Consider the following 24,269-nt stretch of genomic DNA (forward strand, 5'->3'; position numbering starts at 1 on the left):
TGGAATGAGTTTGGAGCTGGGGCCTCGAGGAGCTGGGAGCCCTATACCCCAGTCCCCAGCAGAGGGACCACTCAGGAGGGAGGTGATGAAACCATGCACTCATCACGGGGTCCTGGGGGACGGGGCTGGCAACCGAGGCCAGGTATTGCAGCAGCATTCCTGAACCCCCCTGGGCCCTGGCACCCCCGGCCTGGCCTCCAGGGTATAGAGCAGCGTTTTAATTTTATTCTGTTTCTCTCGGTGCCCAATAGCTGCGCGTTCATCCAGACTCATTCAGACAAGCAATTCAGTCCTGACCTCTTGTCGCAGCCCCTTGGGGAATAGAAGTAGCAGCTCAGGGTGTAAAATAGCATCTGTAAACACACTGGGATCCAGAGACACGGCTGGGCCGCGTGCTTCTGGGAAGTCTCACTGGCTCTGCCATCGGCCCAGCACTGCTTCCTGCCCCTTCTTCTCGCTGTCTTCAGATGCCTTCTCTCTCCATGCCGTCCTTCCCAATTGCCTGGAAAACTTCACTGCTTCTGTTAGGCTGCAGGGAAAGCCAGGGCAAAGGCCAGCAGGACAGGCATTTGCAGGCTGATTCGGTCCACAGAGTGCTGTGCAGGCACTGCATGGGCTGCAGGAGAGGTCATCAAACAGCTTCCCTTTCTGTCTAGCACAGGACCTCTGGCAACTGCCACAAGCCAATATCGGTCCTCTGCAGGTACTGTGGCCCCCACTCCAAGTGCCACCCTGGGAGAGCCCTGCTATCGAGAAAACAGGCAGATACCCTGAACTCCCAGACCTGGAGCTCCCAGCAGATGTGGCTGCATGCAGACCTCAGAAAGGTCACATGGAACTTCCAGACGGGGCTGTGTCTTCACAAACTTCTGAATTCCAAAGAAGAAAAAAAGGCAACAACAACCTGAGACAAGTGGCTGCCATGGGCATGAGAATGATCCCAAGGAGGGCAGTTGATGCCCCATTCAGAAATGCGACCACCCATCCCAGAGGGGCTGATGAAGTTCAGTTACTGTGGGCAAAATTTTCCATGTGAGGATTTCCCCTTCACATGTTAGGATCATAATTTACTCAGAAATTTCATCCTGGTGACAATGGCTCTCCGTGGGGTCCTTCCCAGGGAGATTTACCACTTCCACCTGGTGCTTGTAGCCTCTAGCACAGCAGGATTATGTCACATTCATGTTCCTGTCCCAGAGCACCCTGAGCTCACTAGAAATCCAGGTCCTCGTAAGGATGTTGGCAGGTGACCAGCTCCTGCAGGACAAGGACAGTTGCTGGCCACAGTGCAGCTCAGCTCCTCAAACACCAAAGCAAGCATCCCGGGATACAGGCCTTGGGCCCCGTCCCTGTCCCACCGCTGCCCTGCACACACCTGCACGTTGCCTGCCGGGCCAGGTTCCCAGCAGCTGTAGTGTTTCTTTGGCATACAGTGACTCATGCAGGACAAGGGCAGCTTGGGAGCCAGGCGTGGGTGATCTGAGATGTGAGAAAAGACTGAGTGGCGTCCCTGTCAGAAGGCAGACCTTGTAGGCAGGGCTATCCAGGCCTGAAGATGGCAATGTCCCACTCAAGATGGCATTCCAGGTGACCACTGACCATCATCACTCTGGGCTATGTTCTGAGGATGTTGGCAGGTGACCAGGTCTGCTCTGCTCCAGGTGCCAACACAGATGCTCTGGAATTGGACTCTTGACCTGGGAGTAGAAAATGCAATTCCAAATAGCAAAGAACTCAGCCTCTGTGTAATCCTGATGACAGCCGCAGCCCTAGTCCTGGAGTCCAGTCTGGCATCGAAGGAGCAGTTTTGGTTTGGAGGCAGAATGTGAAGCCGGGAGTCTGGCAGCCATGTTGTTTGAAACATGTGACTTGGTCGTTTTTGTTATTTGGGGTGGAAAATTGAAGTAATGAAGATCTTTTTTCCAGTTAGAAAAGCAAATATTGTGTTTTTGTAATAAATGCCTTTTAGCAAAATTGCCAGGGTCACTTGGCCCCTCCCAGCCACAATGCTGACACACCACCTCCTGGGGAGCATTCGGCATCTGCACACACAGTGGCCCTCACTGGCCTCAGATAGAGAGGCACACGTGGCCTCAGACAGGGGGGCTCTTTCCCCAACCCCACACGCTGGTTTTCAGGCTTCCATCAGAGCAAAGCTGTGTGTGTAAAATCTCACTGATCAGTTTTTGTATAAAAAAATTAGTAATTCCACAAATGATGACTTTTTAAAAGTAACCAAGCCTTGAGCATGAAGAAATGTGACCCAGGCGAGCAGCCATTGCACACGTCTTCAGTGCACAGCTCCAAGGAACTGCAGGTGGGCCCCACTACCTTGTGAGGTGAGTTGTTCCCTGGGCCCTTAACCTTACACACAAGAGGGCACACAGATCCGGAGACCCATGCAAGTCCCTGTCAACCCCAGCACCGCCACCACCCACCAGTGACCTGATCTGCTTGTTGCAAGAGGAGGTTCCTAAATCCTTTGAAACTTCCTGTGACATCCTGTGTGGAGCTGAGTGGTTTATATCTACCGAAGGGGACATTCAGCACGAAGCAACCATCGCTGTGGCTATGCTCCATGCCTATGTATGACATGCACATTGAGGAATGTTCCCTGTGTTCTCAGATCTGCAGTGTTTAGTACATGTAAATAGGGGACAATTTGATAAATATGGTAAATTAAGTTACAGTGTGTCATTTAATTTTTGTTTTATTGGATTTCCCTACCGTCCCACACCTCTAGTAAGTTCTGAGGTGGTAGAGACCTTCTCAGCTAACACACCTGCAGACACAAGTGTGCGTGTACGTATGTGCGCGTGTGATACAGGATACACTCCACAAAGAGAGCTGTGCTCTGGGACAGTACATGGCTCACTGCTGATGCCACCTGGTTCTCCACTTCACTGTCTTCCCCCTTCAGTTCTGACTGTGATGATTTAGTAAGTGGAGATGCAGCACATAAGGTGCTGTATGTTCCTGTCGGCCTCATAGTTTGTAGGAAAATAAAGTTTACCCTGGCATCTAATTCAAAAGGCGGTTTGTGTTTTTGTTGGATACCATTGTTCAAAAATGGTTTTTAAACCAGAGACCCTATATATGTCCAACATGGTATCTGGTACCAGGAGAGGGAAGTTCACACACATAAGCAAAACTGACCCCGTGGTTCCTGATGGGACTGCTAAGAGCTGGCCCCAGTCTGGTGTCACCACCCAGAGCCCAGTGTCACCGCCTCTCCCCACACCCCCCAGTCCCCTTGTGCCGACCACCTTCTCATGGTCCAGACCATGTGCCCAGTGAGCAGGAGGCCCATGGGGCTTGTAAGTCCTGAGAGGCGAGCAGTGACATGGTGTCCTGCTGGCACAACTGCCTCAGGACACCGGCCGCAGTGCTGCAGGCTGGCCCCAGTCATTGCCTCTAGACAGTGTCGGGACGCTCACTACACTGGGCAGCCGTTTGTAAAGTCATTCGCTCATCCACTTTGCAAACGTTCATTGAGTACCTGTGACTTTCAAGATGGATCAATTACCTGAGGGGAATGGCCAAAGGTTCCTGGAAGTCCCATGGGATTTGAACCAATTGGCCTTTCACTTCTGATGGACAGGCAAAGCCAGCACACATGGGGATGTCATGCTTATAAGATTTTGATCCCTGTAGGAAGCTCACTGGGACACATGGGGGCTCCGTGAAGCAGTGGTTCCCAGCACAGACCATCTTGTGCAGGAAGCTGGAGCCCCCAACCCTGTGCCTCCAGTTCTGTTACCCTAGCCCCACCTTCCTTAACTATCCAGAGGGCACAGCTGCAGATGAAGTGGGGAGCCTGAGCCTGGACACTCTGGTGCTCAGGGAAGTGGGGCCTCAGAGTTGGGGCTAGGGAGCATTCCTTGACGGAGGGGCTCTTTGGGACTGTCTCCTGCCTTTCACTAGCAATGCATCTGGGGAGGAGTCCAGGGCATCCCTTGGGCCAATTCTGCAGTGCTTGTCAGATCTGGTTGCCTAGAATTCAAAGGCTATTGTTACAAAAGCCTGTTAAGAAGCTTTCCTACAGCAGAGAAAGAGGGTTTCCTGCATGATACCTGCTTCCTGTAGGGGACCAGGTCATCTTCAGATCACACGTCAAACCCCGGGCCCTATCATGTAACAACAGTTTCCAAAAGAACTGAACTCGAAGTGACCCCCAAAGAACCATTGCCATAAGCAGTGCTGTCGTAGATACACCTTGGTCTTTGCCTGGTGCAAGAATTTAATGCAAAAACACTCCCAAGTTACGCCCTGGCCATAGTAAGATTCCGTAAGTGTCCCAGGGAAAGGTCAGAGTTAATCATCTTCCCATGGGGAGCCATGGCCATGGTGCTGTCCACTTCGCATGCATCGGCACAAGCGTGGGATGCCTTGCTTGTGTCTAAGCTATGGTCTCTTTGATTCTTTAAATAATTTATGTCGAAGTGCACTCGTTGCATTGCTCTTCTATAAATGGGCATAGATTTGACTGAATTTCACTTTCCAAACCAAACTATGAATGCTGTAGAAGTGGAGCACAGAGTGAGTTTCATCCGTGCATATTTGGCTTCCTCAGGTGCTAACAGCACCAAGGCCGAAAGCTGTCAGCTGTCTGGGTTCACATGGCTAAAAGTGCTGCTCCAGGCAGGAGCCTCGCTCCTTGCCCCTCGGTGCCCCCCCCCCCGTCCCTGCTCCTCACCAGTTCCTAGCCTATTTGTTGAATGTGTCATTTCCTTACCCCTTTTGGCCATTGTAAAAGTGTCCCTGAAGCTTCGAGGACTAGCACAGCACAGGCAGGGTGCTCGCACTGGGAGGCTTTCCCAGGACTCTCACTCGCCTGGCCAGACTGCACCGTCTGAGCCAGAAGCCCTGAGCAGGGCCTTGCTGAAGGACAGTGTGCTCTGTCTTTCCTGAAGAGTAGAGCTGGAGGCAAAGCCCTGTGCCCAGGTAAGCCGCAGCTCTGGAAGGTCACTGCACTCCACCCTCAGGGCCAACCTGCTTGTCAAGCCCTCACTGTGGCCTGCTCGAGAGTGTGTGTTGCCTCGGAGCGCAGCATCCTGTCGGGCCCTGCAGCAGAAGCAGCAGCAACAGGCACCCTAAGCACAGCGAATGGGACTTGTATCTGAAGCCCCTGGTGGGGTTCCCGTGCCACTGTGGGAGCTCCCATCCCCTCCAGACCTTGGGACTGGACACTGGCTGGTGACAGTGACGCAGGGGTTGGCACATGAAGATATCCTTCCCTGCCCCCAGCCCAGCCTCGGCAGGGAGCAAGAGTCTTTCTGGAGAGCGAGAGAGAGAGAACTTGCTTCTTTTTGTTATTGTTAGAATTAGAAATTGAAAACATTTGCACTACCTACATCCCTTAAGCTGGATGAGAATAAGGGTCTCAGGATAAGTAGTCACGGTGAGGAGTATTTGCCTTCACAATGCACTTACCTGGCGTGCACAAGGCCCTGGGTTCAGTCCTACCACTGCGAGTTAATTGAACAGTTAATCAGAGCTAAGTGATGGATGAATGATCTATCATTCATAGGTAGATGAGTGGGGAGATTTTTTTTTTGTCTGGAAGGGTCTGCCTTTTATAGAACAAAAGTCAGAAACCAGGAAGCATCCTTTCTTTTTTACCACATCAGATGTGAAAAACACTAATTGGATTTTTTTCAATATCTACACAAGATGTGCTGCCTTAGATATCAGGCTTTGCTACAGATGTAATTGGAAATTCTGTTTAAAACATTATTTTAAGAAAAGCAGCAGATAAATAGGTAATTGTGGAATCAAAGTGTCCTTCCCATGTTTCTTGACATGTGTGACTTTTAATCTTCCCCCCACCCCATTATGTGGTTGCTGCCAGTGACAGAGGCCGGGCTGTGTGAATAGGTCCCACTCAGCTCCTGCCTTGGTGAGGGGTTCTGGAGTCTGAGCTCAGCAGTGTGCTTTTTGCCAACGGTGTGAAGAGGGAAGGGCTTGCTATTACAGATCCTGAAAGGATCTTTTTGACTTCAGAAAATAGCCTGGCCAAGGAAAGCTTTTTCCGTGAATACTTACAGGCTGCATTATGTTCCTGGGATGGAGAGGTGAGCACTTCTGATCAATATTCCCTGAGAGATGAGCATGGGCTAAGTGCACACAAGGGGCCGCAGGAACACCTACCCCACACCCCAATCTGCCGGCATCTGCAGCGGCCTCTCTCCCCACAAGTGTGAGCGGTGAAAGCTGCGCATTAGGGCCTCATCTGTTGCCTTTTAAAAGACATCACCCATTTGTCTGTGTGGGGGGCTGATAGCAGCCCCCTGGGGAGAGTTATTTCACAGCCTTCCTTCAGGGAGGTTTCAGCTTCTTCCTTTCAGGCACCAGGAAGGGCAACCCTCTCCAGCTGTGATGTCCATAGGAAAACTCAGGGTATTTTCCCCTAAGGTAGGCAGATATATTCACATGCACTGAGGTTTTAATGAACTAGCCAAAGGATGGATTTGTGTGGTATGTCAGATAGCCCCTACTTTTTTTTTTCTTCTATTACAAACCCCCTGGTATGGTTTGGGCCCTAAAATACCCCCCAGAAGTTTTGTGTCCAGAAGTGGGACCTTCAGAAGGTGAATGGACCCGTGCCTCTTAACTGCATCTGTGGCTTCATGCATCGCTAAGATCACATTGATGGCATTATCAGGAAGTGAGGGAGACGGAGGAAGCGGGGCTTAGTGGAAGCGTGAAGTCATGGGGGCTACATCTTTGGGGCGCCTTTCTCTTTGGCTTCCTTGCCCTCTGTGCTTCCAGACCTCCATGAGGTGAGCAGCTCTGCTTCGCTGCACCCTTCCACCTCACCGCAGGCCCATAGCAGCAGAACCAGCAGCCCTGGACTGGCCCGTGAAAGCGTGGGCCACAGCAGATCATTCTACGCTTTGGGTTGGCTCCTCACGTGTTTGTCCCAGCGATGAAAAGCCATACATCCTGTGATATATTCAAAAGAATACTCTGTCTAGAGGAAAAGCCTGCTCCAGATTCACACATGCACACACAGTTTTCTTTTAGACAGAAACAAAAACTTTTTTTTTTTGTTACTAGGGATCGAACTCATGACCTCACACTTGTCAGGCAGGTGCTTGTGCCACTGAGCTAAATCCCCAGCCCACAGCACACGTTTTTTTACAGTGTTCTTTTTAAACTTTATAACATGCCACAACACCTGTCCCTCTGGGTTGTCATGTGTAGCAGTTGCATCTAATCCCTTCCCATAGAAGTCCCTGACTTCATTCAGCTCATCTGTGGCCAGTAAAGTGGCTTCCAATGTCTGTGATACCTAGAATGCCTGTGATAAAAACCCTCACACTTACATTCTGAAACATTGCTGCTTTTATTTTGGTAAGATACATTTCCAGCAGGAAGCTACGGAGTGCTATACTTTTAATCTCAATGTTCCCTGGAGGCCAGCTGCTAAGTTCTGGGCCCCCAGCATGTCATCACTGGGAGGAGGTAGGAATTTTAAGAGGTGGGGCCTGCTTGGAAGTTAGAGGTCACTGCCCTGAGCCCTCCCAAAGGACTCTGGAACCTTGGTCTCTTTCCACTCCTCTCTTCATTTCCCTACCACAAGATGAGAAGATTTCACCATTCCCCACCATAATGCACAAAAGCAACAAGGTCCACCCACATGGGCTAAAACTTCTAAAACCATGCGTCAAATAGACCTTGTTATAAGCTGATTAACTTGTCTCTTTCATTATAATAATAGATGTAGTAATGGGTAATGTACTGAGTCAGGGAGCGTGTGTAATTTTTATTAACTGCTCATGCGCCAGGAATCCACATGCTAGATCCCAAACCCTTGGGGTCATGGAATTAAGACCTGAGGCCTTTGGGAGGTGGTTAGATTTGGATGAAGTCATGAAGCTGGAGCCACACGATGGGACTAGTGGGCCTACAGAAAGCGCCCCATGAAGACATGGAGGGAAGGCTTTTGGTGGAGAACCAAATCAACTGTCCCTTGTCTCCAGCCTCAAGACCTATGAGAAACAAATTCCTCCAGTTCAGCCACTCAGTCCATAACACTGTGCTATGGCAGCTCAAATTGAGCCTATATGATCATTAGACTGACCAGTAGCCTGGGTGATCATTTTAGGATTCTGTAAACTCAGTTTTGTGGTTATATTTCTTAAAACAAAACTAGGATCCACATCTTATGTCTATATAAGAGAAATTAAATCACCCATCAAGTTAAGGAAAATGTTTTAAAAATGGGGGACACTCAGGCAAAGCCTCAGGTGAAAAGCATAATTTCAGCCATAATAAAATGAAGTGTTGATCCAAAAAAAAAAAAGACCTCTCATTCAGCATGTCCACCCCATGATCAATGTTTCCCCCAAAGAATTTCTTGGTTTTAGGAAGTTACTTACATAAATCCATCAAAATTTACCATAAATTCACCCTTCATTGTTGATTGGAGAGGAACATGGGCCTGAAGAACAGGTATCACTGGCTTCACACCCCAGCCACAGTCTCATATGTGGCCTTGCACACTCACTTCTCAAATGCCCTTTCACTTATTTCCCCACCTGTGGTGGGAGACTCAGACTGACTGGTAGCCAGCCTGAGAGGCCCCAGTGAGCACTGCCCCCGGGACCCGCAGTACATGGCAAAGCGGTGGCTCCTCGGATTGGGTCATCAGCATCTCGGTCTCCACCGTGGACTCATGGATGGTTTGCTCTGGCAGAGCCATGGTGCTGTGAGGACACCAAGCTATGCAGTGGAGACCAGCAGCCATGTGAGGGAGCTGTGCCCTGTCAGCCCTCAGCTGGTCACAGCTCTGGCTGACAACTAAGGACAACTTCCTGAGGGATCCCAAACTAGAACCGTCCAGCCAAACTGCTGCTGAATTCCATGAGTAATTAGATTTAATAAATAACTGCTGTTGTTCAGTCAATGCATTTTGGGGTTACCTGCTGCTACACAGTCATAGTAACTGGCACATTCAGCTAATGGTTGCTTTGAAGATGAGCCGAAGACAGGGTATAAAAGGCAATGACATGGGACAATACATTGTCATGGTGGTTTAAACTCCATGATGGGTGAGATGAGTAGCATAGAAAGCATACTGCACCATGGTACCAGGGGTCTGGCTTCTGGCTTATGTCTCAGCAGAGCAAGACATTCAGCATTCACAGACATTTCCCTCGTATGTGGGTTAATTCATCATAATGCCTTCCATACCAGACTCAAAGGATGGACAACTAGAGAAGCTCATTCAGGAGAATATATCCAGAGTTGGTTCTCACTGTCGACTGACATCAGCACAGGATACCAGGAAATGGGGGCTCTATGCAGAGCTTCCACTTACCCACCACATGGAGACAGATTCCAAAAAAGACACTTCGTGGCACAGTGTCACTCTGTGTTCCAATCAAGGAAGCAGCACAAAGGCCAACTCCATTTCGCAGGGAGAAGACAGAGGTATCACCTTTACTTCACATGGTAAGTGTGTCAAAGAGTTTGAAAGAAAGTTTTAAAACCTCAACCACATATCACTAATATTATATAATATTTTATACCAGTTCTCTCACATTTTATGACTGAATCTTTTTGATATTTTAAAAATCCAAAACAGCAATGATAGTTCTTTTCAATGCTCGACCTGAGTAACTCAGTCAATACTGTATTTATAGTCAATACGGTTACTCCATAAAGGCTCCTGGCTGCCTCACTTTGTGTCCAGGAGGGTCACACAGTCAGAATTTGGGTTTAAAAGATCCAGGAACAACATCTAGATTGTCCTAACCAGTCAGTCCAATTGCATCTCATTTCATAATGCTGGACCTCCACCATGACACTACCAAGGGGCAAATTCTCCATTCACCCACTAGCACTGACTGCATTTGACACCACCTTCTTCCTGTTTTTCTTCAGAATCCACATCCCATAGATGTTTGATTAAACTATTAGCATGACATGACTTCTCATAACTTAGTGCTGACCTTAATGCCAAATCCATGTTCCATTCCTCTATAGCTGAGCTAGCTGCAAGGGAGGCTGGAAAGGCAAGTTTCTGAATTCTATCTGGACTCATTGCATGGGAGGTGATCTGAGGATAGGAATTGTATTCAAAAGCTGTAGGGCAAGCAGAGATTAATGTTCAGTCTAGATGGGCACTACCTTTTTCTCATCATATATACAGAGATGATTCATAACTTGCCTAAAGTTACACAGCTCCAAAACAGTTATGACAAGATGATAAAAGCAGACATTTGTGCTCCCAACTTCTAGCACCTGACAGCCACAATATGCTGGGGAAGGAGCTTGGGAAGGAGTTGGGTTCCTTCAAACATGTGCTTGTGAAATCTTACCATCATGGACGAGAAAGAACATTATCAAAATCTGTTCCTTCCAGAAGCCACAACGTTGGCTTGCCCTCTGAGGCATAAACTTAAATCTCTTATTGAAATGTTTTCTCAAAACATTTCTGAGCATCAGAGTTTAGATGTGGAGTTGGTGCATTTGACTGAGGGATGAAGCTGAGCAAGCCCCCAATCTGCACTTCAGACCTGTTGTGCTCAGGGATTTTCCTTCTTCCACATATGCTGGTTGCTGTGTTTCTCAGATGTCCTGTTAATGTGCTGGAGGTGTAGAACAGCAAGAGATTTCCACAGCTAAGCACATTTAGAACTGACATGGATAGTACAGAACTGCATAGGATATGGGACAGGTGAGCCAGCCCTGAGTGATGATCCCACTGTGCTGCTGCTCAAAACAACAGCATTCACCATGGAATTACCCATTTCTCTGACCTATGTTCTGAACCTTGAGCACATTACAGAAAAGCAAAACATGGAGCAGAATCTAAGAATTGGGTATTACAAATACACCAGTGTGAGAGACTTGGTTATAATCATAGGATGCTGAGTATACATGGTTTCTTATAACTCCTGGTTATTTGCATTTGTAAATTTGTAGAAATACAAACTTTCTCCAGCATATAAAATAAGCAATAACTTGAAATGATGATATACTTGATTTCTCTCTCTCTTTCACTGAGTGGAGTTTTCACAAAGCAAGTCGTTTCCATGACTTGGGGTTAGAGCTGTATACATGACTTAGGCCACCATATAATGCTTGTATGGTAGCCCTGTGGCATGAGGATACAGTCAGGAGCCTGCCTTTCATTAGGCATTTGAACTCTTCTACACTGAAACATTTGCCTGTGTGCAGTTCTCTCTAGAAACCAGTTTCCTTCTTGATCTCAACTAACCATGCCCAATTAAGGCCACATCTTGCAGAGCCTTCCGCTTCCTCATGTAACACTCACAGCCTTGTAAAGGAATTGCTAGCATTCAGTGAGCAGTTTGCATGAAGGCCTCCGCCTAGGAAACAAATTGATATTAGGTGTTAATTTTATGATAAATGTGTTGGGGTCAGTGCCCCCTAGTTCAAGCCATGAGCTCTTGCCAGGCCAAACACTCTTAATGGCGACACTGGAATAACTCACACTGCGACTAAGACCTTACACTCTGAACCCAGGGCATGTGAAACCCCAGTGTGCACACAGGCTGCCTGGGGATCTTGTTAGAGCCACAGCGCAAATCAGGGCTGCTGCTACAGGTCCACACTTTACAGAGCAAAGCTCTGCAAATGCATGTCTTGGGCTGTTTTGCATTGCCATAGCAGGACACCACTGACTAGATAACTAACACAAAAGTTTAGGAGCCCAGGGTTGTGTAGACAAGGAAGTATATGTTCTAGGGGCTGCTCTCTGGTGAGAGCATTCTGTGACAGAAGGTGAGAAGGTAGTGAGAGAGAAAATGAGGAGGAGGCCCGCTCACTTTTATAACTTTGCCAACACCCACACAGTAATAGTACTCACCCTCACGGCCTGAGCATCTCCCCTTAGGCCCCACCACAGCACTTTGGAGGTTGTTTCCGGCACATGAAGTTGGGTGCACATTCAACCTGCAGCATTGTGGTAATCAACAGATTTGTGAGACAGTGTCAGAAACCTGATCTAAGAAAAAAAAAACTTCTTCGGGTCATGACTGGGAACCTTTCGCCAGAGCTGACACCTGACATTGGACTTTCACCTTAGGGTCCAAACTCTGAAATACTCGCACAGCTGGAAGGGGTCAGAAGTTGCAGGAGGGTGTTCGTTGCTGCTGAATTAATGCTGTGTAGAAGTGGAAGCCATCTTCTGCCTTTAACTCGGTTATTAAACTGATGGTGACTGAAAGTCCTGAAAATGTTGAGTTGAAACAGAAAATTGGCAATATGAAACTTTTATTTTTACTTACAGAAACAGCAATTTTCTACGACTCTGCCCGAGAGTCGTGATTTCCGTTGGTAAACTGAAAGCAAGGAGCCTTCGGCCCAGGGCATGCACTTCTCATGCCAGGTTCCATTGGTGACTCAGCTGGTTGGATGTGTCTGAGCGAGACAGGGGGGACAAACGCGAACCATACTCACGAGGAAACCGCCCTGGAGACAGCATTCTGCTTCCTCACCTAAACAGCCACATTAAAATATAGGGCCCGAAGCACTGACTGCAGTAACAACATTGACGCCAGCTTTGCCATCTTCAAGAATAAAGTGTGCTCAGCTGTTGCATTTGAAGCACCCGCACAACTGGGCAAAAAACACGGGTGGGGACGGAGCTCCGAAATGTTCTTGCACAACATCACTGCTACTGCATGATGGTATTGTCAGCAAAACTTCTTCTATAAAAAGCCAAGAGGTGGGCAGTCAGTCCCAACCGCGGGTATTAAACCCTGCAGCTGCGTCATGACTGTGGCCATTGATGCCATCAAGTTCAACTTGATTTCTAAAAACAGGCTCCTAGCCAGATTTTTGCCAGGATGCCTAGTTTATCTGTCGCCTTTTGGGCGACAATCTCCGTCGCGGGGAATTATCTTAACAATGGCACTGATCATGGCGCCCCAGAATAGTCTTAGAATATGTCACACCATGGCCACTGCTGCAGAGAAGTCAAGGTGCTATTGGGTGCATTTTGGTTTGTGGCGCTCTCTTTAACCTGAAGTACCAAATTTAGAAAGCACAGAGCAAGGAAGAGAGGGTGTGGTTTTTAGTGGGAACAGAACAAACATTTTCCGATACAAATGTGAAATCTTAACTCACTGCTCTATCCAAAGGATTTTAAAATGTAAATTACATTTGGTGATTTATCAGAAGTCACACCAGGGCCAGAGAAATAGCTCAGCGGCGCAACACCTGCCTGGCAAGTGTGAGGTCCTGAGTTCAATTCCTGATGCAAAAAAAAAAAAAAAAAAATTCACACCAACGTCCTCAGGAAGATCTCAAAGGATAATGACCCTTTTCTGAAAGAAGCAGCAGAGATCTCTGTTCAGAGGTGCGAGGGAGTGGAGTGTCCTCTGGTGTAGAATACAGGTTAGACCCAACATGAGGCTGCCCACATTTAAGACCCTGCAGCCAGGGACTGGGCTCTTCTGCGCTGTCCCTGGCAGCTCCCCAACATCTCCATATAACACTCTCTTCGCAGCGCCCTCCTAGAGCAGGGAAGGCGCATCTTACATAACCGGGACATGCAGCAACTGAGACCTGTCGCAAGCCCTTAACTGGTGACACTGGACACGTGTGTTGTAGCCTGGGCCTCACATCTTTTCAGTTCTTTGTGCTGGGAGGAAAGTGTAGCCTCTTTTCCTGCTCTGGTAGAAAGAGCCCTCTCTGAACTCTGCCCTTCCACACGCTCACATCTCCTCGGTGTCCTATCGGATTCCACACACAATAGTCACTGCTTGGCTCACTGGGTCCGTCCTGTCACTGACAGGTGTGACTGGCTGCATTTGAGAAGGGGACATTGCACCCCAGACCTGGCCCTGTGCAACAGAGACAAAGCAGATGTCGTGCTCCAATAAAGGCCTCCTTTGATGAGTGAAAAAGGAGAAGAATAAGTGAAGGTTGGCGTTTCCAGCGTCGCTGTCTCCCTGCTGTGCTGGGCTCACCTACTGGCTCAACCAAACAGAAGAGCAGTGGGTGCCCGGCTTTGGGGAAGGGGATATGTGAGGGCACACTGAGCCCTGTGCCTCTTAAAGGGCACAGGTGTGACTTTCTTGGAACCCTGGTTCCCCAGCGTGACCCCTTGGCATGCGCTCCTAAACACTTTCTAAGTTCATTCCCGTTTGGCAATGTGCTGAGGATGGCTCATCCCGGACACTGGGCAGATGGCAGTGAGTTAAAGAAAAAAAGACATCAGGCCAGGGATATAGATCAATGGCATAAGTGCCTGCCTGGCAAGGGTAAGGTCCTGAGTTCAGTCCCCAGTAGTTAAAAAAAAAAAAAAAAAAAAAACATTGGCAGGATGCTTTGTGTAGAAAAACCACCAGGAAGACCACACAGTGTGGAAATCTTCAAACAAGACAAATGCAGACGCGTTCACCCTGTAACCCATCTGCTCACCATGCAGAAGAATGCGTGTGTGTCCTAAATATCCACTTTCCAGATGCAGCACACCAGGCCACAACAAAGCAGCTGGTAGACGAATGATGACAGCAAGGATGAAGGGAGGAAGGGGGTGGCGTTTGGGTTAGCAGAAAGATACTCACTGACCTTGAACCAGATGTTCAAGGATGCCCCATGATTCTGAGAAGCACACTGGGCCTTGCAAACACACACACACACACACACAAATTTAGAATTGACCACCAAGGTGTTTTTCCTGTCACCAGTTGTAAGAAATCACAGGTTCCTTGCTGGTGACACCTTTCATCAGGCTCATTTGCTGCCTAGATAGACCTCCTCTGGCCTCATAACCTCCCCTGCAGTTGCTGGGCATGAGTGTGTCCAAAGAAATGGGGTCCATTTGTCTTCCAAGAAGCATCTTTCCTGGAAAGTTGTCTTTGTAACACCAAAGCCTGTTACCTAGTGGTTCACACAAGATGAGAGGGTGTTGAAAATTGTTGACCGGTTTCTTTGGCAACCTCAGAAGGGTACAGGGTACCCAAGTTCTCCCAGTGCAGAATGAAGCTTTCCCTGTTCATGGAACTCTTCAGGCGGTGAGGCTCCTCTGGCTCCTTCTCCTAGGGACTTGGTGGCCCTAGCCTTGCTTAGAAATGCTGATGGATGGGGCTGGGGATTTAGCTCAGCGGCATAAGCGCCTGCCTTGCAAGCAGGCAGTTGTGAGTTCGATCCCTGGTACTGATAAAAAGGAAAAAGACAAAAAAAAAAAAAAAAAAAAAAAAAAAAAAAGAAATGCTGGATGATGTGCTGGGGGACAGGGTGAACCGCAGGATGCAGAGGCTCCCAGGAGGCCACTGTGCTCTGTGCTTGTGAAGAGCTGCTGGGTGGGGGCTCTCTTGTCCCCCCAACCAAGTCTCCTCCACTCTCAGAGCCCACCCCCACTTTGTGTTGCTGCCAGGCGCATGCAGGACACCCGCTGTGTCGCAGACTGGCTGTTCCTCTCGCACACCTGAGCACTTTGCCACCTGATGGCTTTGTGTCTTTGACTCAGTTTCTTTCCTGTGCTTCTCTGAATTCCATGGCTTCAGCTACCAAATGCTACAGGTTTCTCTAGTCTAGCCATTAAAAGCCTAACTTCTCCTACCTCCATAATAAGCTAACTGAGTGGTATATTTTGGCCCACACACCAGGGTCTAGCTGCCAGAATTTTCTCTGCAAGACCAAAATGTCCATTCTACAAAAATAGCAAGTTCTGCTCCAAGTAAGCATGCCTCCAGCCAGAGTTTAGAGCTGCCCTAAATGCCATGCAGGACAGCCCTTGCAGACAGAAGGCTCCTGGCTGGATGGGAGGCCCTGTGTCCCTCACCCCCACAGTCTAGGTGACCTCCTTAGATGTCAAGGCTGCCGGCTCCCACAGGCGCTTCCTGGGAGCATTAACCTGGTTTGCAGATGAGGAGTCAGAGCCTGAAAGAAGCTGCGATGCAACTTCATGAAGCCCCAGAGTCACCCAAGCCCTTTGCTCTTTCTCTAGACCCCTGGTATTGCAAGAGCCCCTGTAATGTCACCTTTCCCGAGGACTGCAAGGAGGCAGTTCTGCTAGTCGTGTCTGTGGACTGTGATGGCTGAGGCACTAAGTCCAAGGGGGAAAGAACAGTTCACTGGGGACGAGAAGGCCACTAGGCCTGGTACAGGCAGGGGATGAGAAATGTGGCCTCCTCCTCCTCTGCAGTATCAACACGAAGACGTGCCAGGTGGTGGCCCTGTGGCTCGGGCTGCCCTGTCTTGCTGAATGTCTGCGGGGCATCCTGACGTGCTCTCCTGTGTCACTGGGGAGTCTCCCCCCAGTGGAGCCCAGCGGCAGGCCCAGCCTCTGCACAGCACGGTCGCCCTGTCCATGGTGCTACTCGGAGGCCGGGCAGTCTGGATTACAGGAAGCTGCTCAACTCGAAGGGAAGCAGCCGGCGGCCTCCCCACCCTGGGCACTGCCGCAGCTCACTCCGGAACCAAGCACTGCACGACACCTTTTCACTGTTTACTTTGAAGGAAGCTAGCACAGTGCGGTGGTGCTGAGACATCAAGGCTGCTCTTTCTGTCTTCCCTCCTCGGGCTCCTCCTCAGCTGTGCTGCTTCCCTGACTCCGGCCCATCCCCACCGAGCTCCTGCTGTGGAGCGTGGGGAGCCTCCGCTGGCGTCCATGGCCAGGCATGGGCAGTTGTCGAGGATGGTGCCACCCCTAGCCTAGTGTTTTATGACAGAGTCCCATCTGCTTCCTACCCAGGGACACAGAAGCAGGATGCCGCTCTGCTTCCTGGGAGAGGGTGCGCTCACACCGCATCACCTGGCTGTGTCAAGCGCTCGCCCTACAGAGTCCAGTGAGCACCTCACTTAAGTGAAACCGGGGTTCTCTTTTAGTTTTTAAAAGGGATTTTTGGTCAACTGGAATAGAGGTCACCATGGGTGAAAGTGTCTGTTTGGGGAATAAGCAAATCATGTTTAGGTAAAGATGCACTGTAGGTGATTTCTCCGTAGGGCCATGGGCGGGAGACACCGGCGAGATCCCACTCCCACAGACAGGGCAGGAGGTGCGTGGGTGGCCCAGCTTCAGATTTTTGAGAAAACTTTTTGGGCTGGAGATACATGTGGTTGACTGAGGCACCACTTGCTTGGCATGTTTGAGTCCCCATGTTCCGTCTCTAACACCTCAAAAAAAAAAAAATGCTTATTGCTACAGTATGAAATTCATACGTTTTTTCCAAAGTTTGGGAGCTCTTTAAATGTGTGGTCTGACTTGGTAAGATTATTGTGAGAGCCTCCCATCTTTCAGGTGGGGGCAGCGGCGGCTCCGATTCTTTTGTTCCAGTCTGAGTGTTCAGGACGCCGCTTTGTCTCCCCTTCCTTCCCAAACTGGTGAAGTTCGCAGCCCTCAGTGCTGAAAGGTGGCTGCCACTGCTGAGGGTTTTTCCTCCTTTGTCACAGAAGGAAGAAGTCAGTGTTCCCACCAGCGAGCACCTACGGAACACTCCCCCTCCAAGACTTGGGATTCTGAATCTAAAACTGCTCTCAGCTCGTTTTCCCTTTTTACTTCCTCCTGGACCGCCCTTCCCAGTGCGCCCCTGCTGTTCCCTGGAGATCTCGCTACTGAACAGCTTCGAAAATGTCTTTGGCAGGCAAATAGGAGGAGCTGGGGCCTCAGGAAAGGGAGCCCCAAATCACACCAAAGGAAGAGAAAGCACAGCTGTGATGTTTAGTACAACTCTCCAGCCAAACATTTCAGACAGGAACCACTCAAAATAGTCACTGGTGAGCGTCAGAATTGTTCTTGAAAGAGTGAGTGACAGATAACAGAAAACATGGTAATTACCTGTTATTAAATTTAATACCCTGAACAGATGGTGTTCCAGTTTCCCCCAAATAGATTGCTCACCTGATTGCAAAATTATTTCAGAGCCCTTCTTCCAAACCCCGGGGCCGAGCTTGTGTTTTGTCCCCATGTGAAGCAACTGGGTTTGTTTCCCTTTGGAAATCTGACTGCAAAACCCTTTCTTCTTTCTTCTCATTGATTTTTAAGGAACAAAACTTCCCCATTTTATTTGAGGAATTGCTGTTACTCTGAGCCCCAAACTGTAGCAAAGTAAAGGAATCCGTAAAGGGAAGTGTTCCTACACCTCCTCAGTGAAGAGGGTAGATTTCTCCGGGCCATCCTGCCCCCAGCCCTGCCCAGCGCATTTCTAAGGCATAAAACCACAGTAGGTTCCAGATCTGGCTCCCCAACCACCAGGAGGGCAGAAGCCAGAAGTTGGGGTCTGGCTCTGAAAATCTACAACTCCAGTGATGATGGAGATCTTTTTTTCTTAAAAACTAAGGATGAGTTTGAAGAAATTCTCAGAACCTCTCTTTTGCACCTTTACTGGGACCATAGGGTATATACATAAGCCCACCACTTTGACTTTGAAAATATTTTATTTGAATAGTAAATATTTATACAGTTCAACAGTTCTATTGAAGCTTTCTATAAATAGCTAACAATTAAGAAAATAATGTATGTAGAAAAGGAGATTGCATTTAAAAGTAAGAGCTGTCAGTTGTTCATGGGCCTCGGGGCCCTCTAAGCAGAATAAAATGGTAGGTTGTCTGTAATTCCCTCAGAAAGGTACAAAAGTTAAAACTTTTAGCAGATCCCTTTAGAAAAAAAGGCTCTCTTCTAAAATGCACAGTGAAATGTCAATAGTGGCAGGGAGGAAGAGTGTACCAAAAAAATCTGCAATCAAATAATATCTCATAATTAATATAAATAAATAAAGAATAAATAACAATTACTCATAAATCAAAATATACACTTCGAGGGAACTCATATAGTCCTACCTCAATAAAGATGATCAAACCAAAAAGCCTTATTCCAGATACTGAGGCAGTGACTACAGCATCTTGTGAAAATTCCCTTCCCTCCCTCCCAAAACGTCCCAGACAGACAACAGTTCAAGGCATTTGTGGCTATACTAAAGAAAACTCTCTTTTTAAGCAATTTGATTTGTTCACATACAAAAAGGTAAAGCCAGACTCCAGCAGTTCACAAGCCATAATAAAGCTAATCGTGGGGGAAGTTCGATTTACAGCCTGTGAAATATAAAGGCATTTATTCCTCAAGATTCACCCAAAACAACCCGTACGCTACACACACAGAGAGCAGAGATTGGTAGGCGAGAGCAAACCGCACTTCTAGACCATGAACACAGTGAATAATCGCAAGAAAAACCGCTTTGCCCGGCGGCGAGGCGATGCGTCCAGGCACGAGACACACGCAAACAGCTTTCCACCTCCAGATGGAAAGAGGTGGACTCTTGCGGCGCCACGCAGAGGGAACACAACGCAAAACGGGGGTCCAGGAGGAGTCACCACGAGAGGATGGGGTTACCATCACGCCACACCAAAGAAAAGGGAGGAGGACACTTTGGCCCGGGGGTGGGTCGCCTGGGCGTGCTCTCCTTGTGGGTCTCCAAGCGAAGGCACAGTTCTGGGCGCCTGGGAGCGGGTGCGCCCTAGCAGGCAGGGCGCACGGGCACCTGCAACAGGATCACCTGTCTGTTCTCGGACGGGTGGCACTTGTTAATGTGCCGCGTGAGGCCAGGCGAGCTGTAGAAGGTGGCCGGGCAGTACTTGCAGGGGAACACCTGGGCGGCGTGCAGCAGGCGCAGGTGGCGCTCTTGGGCGCCCTTGGTGGGGAACGTCTCCCCGCACACCGGGCACAGATGGCACTCGGCGGATGCGCTCAGGCCGAGCACAGCGGCCGCCTCGCCGTCGCCGGCCGCTTCCTGGGGAGCCTTGTTGTCGGGCCCAGGGTACAAGGCCAGTAGGTCCTCAGCGACGGGCGCGGGCGGCGGCGCGCCCTTGGCCTGCAGTGCCTGGTGGTGCGCCAGCAGGTGCTTGCGCAGATAGGCCTGGCGGCGGAACTTCTTGGCGCAGTGGTGGCACTCGTAGAGCCCGTCCTCAGAGCCCGACTCGGACACGCCACCGGGGCTCGGCGTGTCCCGGTCGCTGCCGCCTGCGGCCTCCCGCGTCTCGGCTCTGGTGGCGGCTTCAGGCTCGGGGGCACGGGCGGCGGCGGGCGCGGGCCGCGGCTTGTGCCAGCGGCGGTGCGAGGCCAGGTTGGCTGGGCAGCTGAAGACCTTGGCGCACTCGGGACAGCGGTACTCCACGCGCACGATGCGCGAGCACTTATGCTGTGCCAGCGCGAATGGGTCAGCGTACTCCTCCTTGCACAGCTGGCAGATAAACTCGCCCAGCGGCCGCGCCGCGCCCCCGGCGCGGCCTCGCGGCGCCTCTACCGGACCTTCCTTGATCTTCAGCCCCAGCACCGGCGACGTGGTCACCTCGTCCTCGAAGTGCAGCTTGCGGATGGCCTTGGGCTTCTTGGCGCCAGGGGCTTTGGCGGCCTTAGTTGGCGGCTCGGCAGGGGGCGCGGGCCGCTTGCCCGGAGGACGCAGCGCTGCAGCTGGGGGAGGCGGGGGAGCCCGGGCGGCATCCGCACCCGCCGAGAACGCCGTGCCCATCTTGAGCTCAGCGGGCCCAAAGAGCAGCGCGTCGCCGCCGCAGGTGCCGCCCGCGCCTGCGCCCGCGCCGCCCGCCCCCGCGCCTCCGCCTCCGAGCAGCGCGGCGGGCGTGGGGAAGGACTCGGCTGAGACCGGCGAGCCCAGATTGAAGCTGCGCTCGAAGAAGCGGTGCCTCTCGTGCTCGCGGCTCACGGGCCGCGTGGGGCTGTAGAGCGGCGCGGGGTGCGCAGCCTCAGGGTTGCCGAAGTGCGTGGCCCGCGGGCCCGGCGGGGGCGGCGCGCAGGCGAGCGCGGCGGCGAGCACCGCATGGGCGCGCTCGGCGGGCGGCGGCGGCGGCGGGGCCCCGGGGCTGGGCGCCGGGGGCTCGGCGCGGGCGCCCCCGCAGCTCGGCGACAGCAGCGGCGCGCGGTCGCCGTCCTCCCCGCCGCGGACGCGGTAGGACACGGGCGTGGACTTCTTGCTGCGCTTCACCAGAAAGCCGCGGGGCATGGTGGCGCGGCCGCTCGGTCCTTCTTCCGCCGCCCGGCCACCCTCAGAGTTCCTGACCCATGACGCGGGTGCCGCGGCTTCGGACTCGCGTGGCGCTGGCGAAGGCGGCTTGGTCCGACCCAGCTCTGCGCCTTGCACGCGAGTCCTGGGCTTGGGCCCCGGCGCTGCGCGCTTTTAACGGGGGGAGGGGGCCATTGTTCTCGCCTCCCGCGTCCCCCCAGCCAATCAGCGCGGCCGCAGCTCCTGGCGCGGGGTGGGAGGGCCGCGGGCGGCGGCGGGGACGGCGCGGGGTCGCGTAGGTGCGGCAGATGTACCTGAAGCCGCGGGGCGCGGCGCCCCTCGCCGCTCCGCCAGGCGCCGCCACCGCCCTGGCACACGCCCGGCCCCGCCTCTTCCCGCTCGGCTGCGCCTCCATGGCGGGGCGCACGTGCCGCGGCTTTGTGTGGCTCCTCCGGGGGGCGCGGCGCGGCCAAATGGGCCCGTCCATCAGCGCGACAATGCACGCCCCTCCCGCGCCGCGACTCCCCGCGGGTCGCAAGCGACATAGCAACAAAGGACAAGAACGGCCCCAAATATGTCAGAGGGCTCGGGCCGCGAGCCGCAGCCCAGGGAAGTTTGTGCGCGCCGATGGGTACGGCAGGGAGGGGTCGCGCGGTGTCCCGGCGGCCCGGGACGCGCGCCCAGGACCCGGCCCGCCCAGGCAGCGGCGAGGGCTGCGTCAGCGCTGCGCTCCGGCCGGGTTCGAGGATCGCTTGGCCCTGCGCCGCGTGCACTGTGCTCTAAAAGCAAGTTAGATTTTTTCTAAACTTTTATCTTTTTTGAGACCCCCGAAACCCGGGACTGGCGTCCTCGCAGTCCCCACTTCCCCGACCTCGCGCCCGCCGGGCCCGGCCCGGCCCGGCCCCGGCCTGTGCCCTAAGCCCCGGCGAAGCGAGTTTCCGCCCTCCCGGCGGCGCGGCTCATGCATTTTCATTCCGAGCGGGCATTTTGTCTGCCGGTTGACATCAGATGCTAAATCAAGGGCTCTAATCAAGGCGTGCGGAATAAAGGGGCCGCCTGTCTGGGCGCGGGCCCCCCCGGAGCCGTGCCCCCTTCACCTTTGTGAAGGAAATTAACCTCCCGCTATTGAGCGCCGGTCGCGGCCAATCTGGACGCAAAAGAGACGCGTGCTGCCGGCCGGGGGGAGGGGGGCAATCTGTCCTCCGAGGCAGGCTGCAGCCGCCAAGGGGGATGAGTCTTCCTGGTGTCACCAGGAAAAGACCACGGCGAGGACCCCCGCCCTGCGCCGCCCGGGTGCACCCAGACTGGGCCTCCTGCGCCCCCCTCCTGCCCAGCACCCAGGAAACACAAAAGACAGTCTCCGGGGACAGGCCAACCCCCACAGTGCCCAGTGGCTCCCCAGCGTCCATCACTGGGGAGCAAGTAGTAGAGCTTGGTGAAATGACATGCGTTGCGAGCAAAATGTCACTTTTCTGAAAGAAGGATATGCTTTTTTTCTGCGAAGCTGTGCCCATCCAGATGGATTTCTGCTGAGTTTTGCTTTTACTTAATTCCACTGAAGGTATTTAATTGTTTTGGGGTTTCCCTCTGAAAATACCCTGGCGTGGAAATTAAGCGTTTTTTTCCCAACAGAATCCACAAGGGTAATAAGTGACGCTGGGGACAGTCGTTAGGGTTAGTTAAGCCAGGGTTAACTAGAAGGAAAGATATTCGGTGTTTGTGATATGTTTTAACTCCACGCACTGGAAAGAGGAGAAACACAATGGATATAGATGAAGTCTCATCCTTGTTTTTAAAAAGTCTGTGGTGAATGCTGTTCTTTTAACAAGTTAAAAGTTCTAAAATGAATTTGTCTAAATGTATAAATGGGTTCTGTCTGAAACTAACCGATGTTACTTTGCCCTGTGGAGCGCTGATGAAATTAGGAGTGGGAGAGAGATTCCGAGACAGCGCCGGCCAATTTTATTTTCTAATCACGCGTCCCATCTGGGCTGTAGAATAATAGGACCGGGTGGGGCCCCAGCGTCCGTCCCCAACTAATTCGCGGGTATCTGGTCTTCCTCTGACTCAACAGCTAGCAGGGAGTTAGTCGCCCAGAGAATCTGTAAAATACAGCACCTTGTCGAATTGTGACTCAGGCTGGGGTGGGAGGCCTGCACGCCACTGCCACCACCACCAAAATAATAATACGACTAGAATCCCACCCGAGGGAATGCCAGCCGAGTAGCGAGGGAGTCCATGGAACGCTGCTGAGGTAGTACTGAGGCTCGATGGATCCCTTTCTTCTTTTGAAGCTCAGCAGCAGAAACGAGCTCTGCTTTCAGACGAGTGCGGTCAAGATAAACGGAAACTCGAAAGCTCCAGGAATTGGGAAGTAATTTCTGGACCCTGGGCGGAGGGGAACTCGGCCGCGCGCACCGTACCCCCGCGACCTTCATGCTGGGCGCGCGGCACCGATCCACGGAGGCCCACAGCCTTCTGCGTGGGTATCTCAGACCCTGCGCGTCGCGGGGAGGGGACAGTAGGTCGCCGTGTCTGTCCGTCCCGGAAGAGCGGAGCGCCGACATCTCGCGCCCACGAGGCCTGCTCTGCGCACTGCGACCCCGGTAGGGGTGCGCGGAGTCGGGCTGGGGAGCCCCTGAGCGCTGATTTGCCCCCACCGAGCCAGTGAGGCGGGGACTCCAAGACAGGGATTTGCGTGTCCTCCAGCTCCTTGTGGGTTCCCAGCCAGTGCTTAGGCGACAGTCTGGGCCCTGTGAGCCTCTGGCCCTTGCAGCCCCTACTGTGGGTCTGGCGGCTGCGGAACTGGCAGCCCCGGGTGGGAGCGGCTCGATAGGGGCTCGCGGTGTCCCTGTGACCCGGCTCAGCTTGGAATCCAAGAGGACACAGCAAGAACTTTCTAGAAAGCACTGCGGCCAGGACTCCGGGGAAGGACTTGGCTTCTGGGGTGCCATTTGGAGACGCCAGTAGGGAGTCCTTGGCGTCCCTACGCCCGTTGTCCTTCTGCTGCAGACCCGTCTTCTGGCTTCCGAGAAGCCCCCGCCACGGCCCTCGGTCCCCGCGAGCCGCGACCCTGAGACTCCTATGCCTCACCGTCCCAGGCCCGAGCCTGAAAGGCTTTGTGTTTGCAGGAATGAGGGGCTGGTGCGGCCCGGGGCACGCGAGAGACACGCGCAGCCTGGCCGCCCCGCCCGGCCCCCGGGACCCCCGCCTCGGGCTTGGCCTTTGTCTGGTGCATTAGCATAAAGCTGCCTTGGAACCTCCGTTCAAATAATTCCACACAAAAGAAGAGTGCATGAAAGACAGGGAACAAGGGCGAGTCAGCGAGGC

At 52.1% G+C, this 24,269-nt stretch overlaps 2 protein-coding genes across 5 annotated transcripts in view; one reads left to right on the forward strand and one right to left on the reverse strand.

Annotated features, from left to right (window-relative positions):
- Window positions 1-3,032, forward strand: part of Ralgapa2 (Ral GTPase activating protein catalytic subunit alpha 2) — a 256,314-nt gene extending 253,282 nt beyond the window's left edge. Inside the window, exon 42 of one of the 4 annotated variants that reach the window (XM_063248618.1) lies at window positions 657-3,032. The gene's annotated coding sequence lies outside the window, so the exon portion shown is untranslated. Of the gene's footprint in view, window positions 1-251 lie in introns of all 4 variants that reach the window. The other 3 variants (XM_063248619.1, XM_063248616.1, XM_063248615.1) reach the window with 3 other exon arrangements.
- Window positions 3,033-18,344: 15,312 nt separating this feature from the next.
- Window positions 18,345-21,089, reverse strand: Insm1 (INSM transcriptional repressor 1). The gene has a single exon (XM_063248633.1). It carries the CDS (start codon window positions 20,937-20,939, stop codon window positions 19,440-19,442), a length of 1,500 nt encoding a protein of 499 aa, XP_063104703.1. The 5' UTR covers window positions 20,940-21,089; the 3' UTR covers window positions 18,345-19,439.
- Between the last annotated feature and the right edge of the window lie 3,180 nt (window positions 21,090-24,269).

Source organism: Cavia porcellus, unplaced genomic scaffold (assembly GCF_034190915.1).
Source record: "Cavia porcellus strain 051 isolate PalLab524CR breed Dunkin Hartley unplaced genomic scaffold, mCavPor4.1 scaffold_5, whole genome shotgun sequence".
Taxonomy (NCBI): Eukaryota; Metazoa; Chordata; class Mammalia; order Rodentia; family Caviidae; genus Cavia; species Cavia porcellus.

What these genes read in the sequence shown, in the direction of transcription:
- Insm1 (XM_063248633.1), bottom strand. Translation starts at nt 20,939, where the DNA reads ATGCCCCGCGGCTTTCTGGTGAAGCGCAGCAAGAAGTCCACGCCCGTG.